At 42.4% G+C, this 6,276-nt stretch overlaps 1 protein-coding gene across 1 annotated transcript in view; it reads right to left on the bottom strand.

Moving 5' to 3' along the window:
- Positions 1–3,532: 3,532 nt before the first annotated feature.
- Positions 3,533–6,276, bottom strand: part of LOC105568484 (kinesin-like protein CG14535) — a 137,246-nt gene continuing 134,502 nt past the window's right edge. Inside the window, exons 10-11 of the mRNA XM_012024191.1 lie at positions 5,634–5,900; positions 3,533–5,092 (exon numbers count right to left, since the gene is read on the bottom strand). Coding sequence (XP_011879581.1) covers positions 4,920–5,092; positions 5,634–5,900 — 440 coding nt within the window. The 3' untranslated portion in view covers positions 3,533–4,919. The remainder of the gene's footprint in view (positions 5,093–5,633; positions 5,901–6,276) is intronic.

The following is a 6,276-nucleotide window of genomic DNA, read 5'->3' on the forward strand; positions in this document are numbered from 1 at the left end:
TCGCTTCCCGTTCTCGATGATAATTTCATGACATCGCACCGATCCCTACCCCCGATTCCGCTACTAATAGGCTAATGTGCAATCGAGTGTATCTCGAACGTAATTCTTCAGCCTCCTCTCTCTCTTTCTCTCGCTCTCTACGAACTGTCCGTACTGCGCGATGACCACTTGATGCGGTGATGTGCAGGTTCCTGCCGTGAATAAGCATGCAGAATATCGGAGCGAATTGACAGATTTCTTTTCTGTCCTCCTACAAAAAACATACTGTATTAACTGATTCAGTTTATATCAATGACGAAAGGTCTTTGAGATGTTTAATTCCGCTGGATTAATAATGTCTGTGCAATTATACGAGAGTCTTATGAAAGCGAAGTTGTTGCACAGAAATCAGTTCGCGGGATCGTACACATTATGACTTTTATTTCGTATATATTATGAATTTATTATTAAGCATATCTACATTTCAAAGAAGCGTTCGATTTAACGAGCAATTATAAAGAACGAACGGCGGAGGCTTAATTGATTAGTGCCATTTCATTTACAGATTTTTAGCATGTATTTAATGATTCATACTTGCAAAAATAGTACGCGAAATTATCCTTGTACATAGAGGAAAGTCCTCTATGAGATAGGATCCTAATATGGGATACCGGGGTTTCTGTTAGATTAATAGGCATCTTCAGATAATTCCACCGTGAATTTATGGCCCTTGGAGCGAAATCTGTTTAGTGGAAAATTCATCGTTAGATTGTGTAATCGTTGAGAGAGAAAATTTGCGATTGAATTTGGGTGTTGAAAACCTGCTATCTCATTTCTTCTATATCTTCTTCGGGGACACGCACGTGAAATCTCATGGCTGAAAATTATTTTCGATACTTAAGCCAAGCAATAGTTCGCAAGACGATAAAAGTGCGATTTCAGTAATAGATTGTGATTTCGTAAATCACGCGACGCGTGTGCGCGATCAAATTGCGCGTGTGCGTGTGTGCTGCGTATCATTCGCGGTATCGTAGCGGCGCGCTTATATCACGTATTCTCTTCGCATGTGAAACCGTCGTTGATTCAATTGTATCTTCGAACGATCCATTCAAACGCCGAGGTCTCGCGATTACGCGATGCATATTGTAATCAGCGCGCGGATTTTAAGGATTTAATTGTGACCATAATCGTATTTTATCTGTGATAAGCATAATTGGGCTGGAAGGTTACTCATCCCGCGGTTAAATTGCCCGGCATTACGGAGGCAGTGATTTTCAAGTATCGTTTCGCGTTTCAGTTGCATCGTTTTTTTTTCGACGTCGATAAATTTCACGAATTCTCGCTTGTTTCAGCTACAAAACTTTTACACTTATGTGTTTCTCGTAATCTGACTTTTTCATTCAAATTAATCTCAGTTTGATGTTTGACGGAGTCGTAATGGCGAGTGGTAGAAGTGTTTGTTCACTGCTACATCATCCTAATTTTACCGTCGTTAAAAAAAATGTGACCGCTATTACAATAACCGGTCAGCTCGTTGCCCACCGTCCATTAAGGCAAATTGACGTTTAAGCGTCGCATTGAATTTTGATAGAGCTCCTCGTCTTTCATCCGCGTTGCATTATTATGCTCGCTCATCCGTCACGTAATTTCCCCGAGACGGTACGCGATTCATCTTGAACGTCGTGCCCGTTTTCTACGCGAAGTCGCGTGCAGCCGCGCATTGTGAAACAAAGTATCAACGTCGACAGACAAATGGAGGTGGACCTACATTCGCATACGCCGCCGAGAATTGCGTCCCGGCCTAGAACGTCCCAATAAATTGTCTCAGGAATTTGTCAGGGTCGACTCTCTTTCCAGCGTTAATTCATTTGATGATATGTGAGATATTATTGTGGTAATGACGTAAACCACGTTTATAAAAAAAGATGAATTTGAGATAGCTGATCCATCATGTTGCGTTATATAAAGCGAGAAGATGCGTATAATATTTTCTTGCGTTCTTTTACGATTGAACCGAAAAAGAAAAGAAATTTGCTCGGATATTTTTACATCGAAATATACGTATTTCGCATAATACATTTGTGGCAGGGACCAGGGACACGTGGGACGAGAGATGATTCAGAATACACGTTGTAAATTGATCTTTATTACAAGAAATTACATGACTAATTTGTACATATAAAATATAAATATAATACAAGTACTATGATACAGAGACGCGTGTTTTTCCCCATGGAAAGTGGAAGTAGATCGCTAGTTACAATTAATAATTACTATCACTATAATTCGTTATTATTACTGTTGTATTTACGACAGATGGACTGACACGCTCTTGGCAATGCATTTAACTCAGGTTGAACTCAGACACGCAACGGTAAGATAAATAAGCATCACATGCACGAATTTGTATATTTTACGCGATCAACCATAAGAATGTCTTTTGATATTCAAGATGGTGGAAACGACTTATTTCCTGTCGATTTAATTCTCGTCGAAAAGATGCGAATAAAACACCGCATTTTTAACTACATAATTGTCGTGGGCGATCGCGCGACAGTCCGAGTAATCGATTAGCGTGGAAAATCGTCGGCTGCGATCCTCTCGACGAATAATCCATTCAACAATATACCGGGCATTTATTCTCAACAGAAGGAACTGAAAGCAATGACGACGCTTTCGACGGCGAACTTGCATCTTTGACGAGTGGGACACGGAGAAACGAGCATACAGGATCTTTTCTATTCGTGGAATACAAATTTACCCACCAGCAATCTGACGTCGCGTCCGTGAAGAAAGTGACGTTCGTGCTTTCGGCCCGCATCTATATTTCGTATTCGACGTTAAATGCGGCTGATAAATTTTACAATCCGTAACAATATATGGATTACGAGTTTCAAAATTATATCAAAGGTAGTCGACAAAAATGCACTCTTCATGCGCCTGCGTTAATGTTAAATACGGAATGTAAATGCGGACCCGCGTGTACGTGCGACGATCAGGGTCGCACGTGTCACATTGGTATTTGTTCGCATTGTATGTACGTGTATGTGTGTACGTGTGCGTGCTGCGTGTATGTGCGCACTTACATATTCATATACATATATGTGTGTGTATCATGCATAAACGAACCTCAGGATATAACAGTTCGGGACGAGAAAAATGGGTGGTTTTTCATCGATATTGGCCGTCGGTCCGCCACGACTCGCATCAGAAAACTAGAATACCTCTATTTCTGCCTCGCATTACTCCCATACCGATTTATTTTCATCCCATCTATTTTCATTCTCCCCGGCCTCATCCCCGCTTATATCCTATCCGCGTCCTCTCCTCGCGTAACGTTCTCATGTTGGAAACGAGATTTCGGATGCTCGTTGTTCTCTCCTCCCTCCCCCCCTCCTTCCCCTCCTCTTTCTCCGTCCAGTTTCAATAGCACTCGCAGGAATCGAGCGTCTCTTACGATTAGTGAAAGTTTACGATTTATACTTACTCTCATTTCTTTTCTCTCTCTCTCTTTTTTAATCTTTCGTGCGCGCGTTCTTTCTCCCTTTCTCTCACTCATTCTCTCTTTCCTATTCATTCTCTTTCTTTAGCTCTCTTTCATATGTTCTCTTTTGCATCTAAGTGAGTTACAGAACCCTACAAAGTGCGGTAACTGCTGATAACGATTAAAGCTACGATAATACCATGAATTAACGTGCGTGCATTAGATACATTACGTACGGCGCGTTTCGTTTATCGATTGTTCGTTAAGTTGTATAAAAGGTCTCTTTTTGCACTTTTTTGGCAGTGCGTTGCTCACATTTGGCTTCTCCTCAAAACCGAAGCTCGATTTTTCCATGAACAAACTTGTATCTGCTTCTAACACTTTAATGTCCATCATTACGGGTCATTTCCATTGGCAACTCAGATGAAGTAACGTCATTTAACGGCTTCTTCTTCCTCCCGCGGGATTGTAGCTAACAATAACAGAGAAGGACAAAATTCAATCAATCGTGACTACTGTTCAGATAGTGGTCGATCTCGGTTGTCGATGACTGTGCAATCAAGATTGCTCGGATAATTATTTCTAATTTGCAGTTGTTCATGGTCGGTTCTCGTGATTTTCACTCGACTGTCTTTTTTTTTCTTTAGTCCGCAGTCGACTTCTCCATTGACGTGATTACGAATATTCACGCGTGTCGCATTGTTCCTAGATGGAGATGAATATTTCTAGCCTATTGCGACAATAGAAGACTGTGCGCATCTTTATCCGCTTCTATTCGTCGCTGTTCCCGATAAATATGTGGTTCGGCCGATTGGCCAACAGTCTTTAAGGTCGGAAATATCTCTCTCTAATAATTTACTAATGTGGTATCAGATAGAAAATGGCAGCGATGACAGTGTATAACTCTGACGAATAATAGACGTACGAACAAAGCACCAACTTGTCACGTTAAATTAGTGCCGATACAAGTGCGGCGCAAACATCGCGTTCGAAACTGAGGCTCGTTTCGCTATTGTAACAACTTCGAAAATTATCTAACATCTTCGTTCTGTATCCTGAGAAACATCGTTGAAACTGAAGCAACCGCGAAATCTTTAACATGAATACACTTTTCGTTATAACGCCATAATATAACTTCGATAAGACACGTGCGTGTGCGTGTACGTGTGCGATATCTCGGTAAAACTTTTACCTTACCTCCCTTTAGTTCCCCGTTTAATCCTCCTAGTACCGTTTTAGATTTAACAATAGTGACGACGTACGATGACGATGACGATACCACGATATATCATTAACAACTATTGGACGGAGTCGAGCGACATCGACGTCATTATCCGTTAATTTTATTTCGTTCTATTCGGCGACCTCGCTCGTCTCGTTTCAACGATTAAATTCGTAGGTAGGTGGGCGGGATTGGTGATCAACACGCGGTCATGCGCGCTGATCTGAGTCTACGTTAGGTGATCTTAATCTCGGCCGATGTCGATTGTTGAGGGCAGGAATCGAAGCAAGTGACCAGAAGAACGTGGCTCTTACAGGCCTCTACTCTCTTCTGCAAAATGCACGTCTCAGATGTGAGAGCCTCCAGAAACGACGGGTCCCGCCAGTCCATACCGTCCTCCACGTACACTATTTTTTTAACAAACAATAAAATGTGTGATCGCACGCTAGGAGCGTTTCGTATCGGTAATTAGTATTTCACTTTGTGCAATTTTGCGTGGCAAACATTTTAATCGTGAATGTGGACTGGCCCAAGTAAATTTAGTATGGAAAACTCTATACAATTCATTAGTTAAATTAGAGCAAAAATTGATTAATATGCTCAATCGTGCGCTCGTTTAAGACAAGTTATTTCGTGGCAATAAGTACACGGGGAAAGAAATGCTATTGAATTACACAAAACTGAAGTTGCTTGAATTGAACGTTGACGTCAATTGTTGACGAGCTGATTGTAATGTTAAGCATTGAACTAAATATCCAGATTATTAAGACAACTATCTCTTGTTTTTCATTCGTAAACACTGATGTCGTTTCAACGATTATATTTCAATTACACTGATCTTGTTGATACAACATCATTATTTTTTCCGTGTATGTAATGCGACGCGGCGAAACGAAGGATACACGTGCGAAAATTCCCAATCCGCGGTATCGAGAAGCCGACACTTACGATTGTAGTCCCAGCGGGTGTCGGGTACCATGAGGCGCCTTTTGGCGTCGCGTAGCTCCAGCCTAAGAAGGCGCTGGCGCAGGCGCAGGCTGTGTATCCTGGACGTCGTTCCACGTGGATTCGAGCGCACCCGTGCGCGCCTGTCCAGGATGTCTACGTCCTCGCCTGTATATGCGAGAATCGCCGACGCCGCGGGCGGCCCCGGTTGAGCCCGGCAGTGGGCCCGCGACCGCCGAGGCCCGCACCCTGCCGCCCGCTGTTCCACCGCTGAAACACCCGCACAACGTCGAAGTTAGAACCCCCAGCGCGCCACCTGAGGAGAATCATCGTACGGCAGGATCGTTTTAGAGGGTTTGCGTTCTTAAGGATGCGAGGGATCGCTCCCGACAATGTTCTCGTGCGTTACGCACAGTGGAGTTGAGTGGAAAAACAGCCGCGTTACGTCAATTTACAGTGAGATAAATAACGATCGATGGAGCAAGTGTTCGAAACGCGCGGGTGGAATAATCGATTGGCAGCGTGTATAACTGAGTTCTTCTTCCGAAATTGTCTACCATGGCTTTATTTGCAGAAAAAATAATTTTGGGACTGAATTTCATTTTTAAAAAGTTAATTAATTTAACAACATCAATGATTTTTATTG

The sequence above is a fragment of the Vollenhovia emeryi genome, unplaced genomic scaffold, assembly GCF_000949405.1.
Source record: "Vollenhovia emeryi isolate VEMERY1.0 unplaced genomic scaffold, V.emery_V1.0 DF939129.1, whole genome shotgun sequence".
Taxonomy (NCBI): domain Eukaryota; kingdom Metazoa; phylum Arthropoda; class Insecta; order Hymenoptera; family Formicidae; genus Vollenhovia; species Vollenhovia emeryi.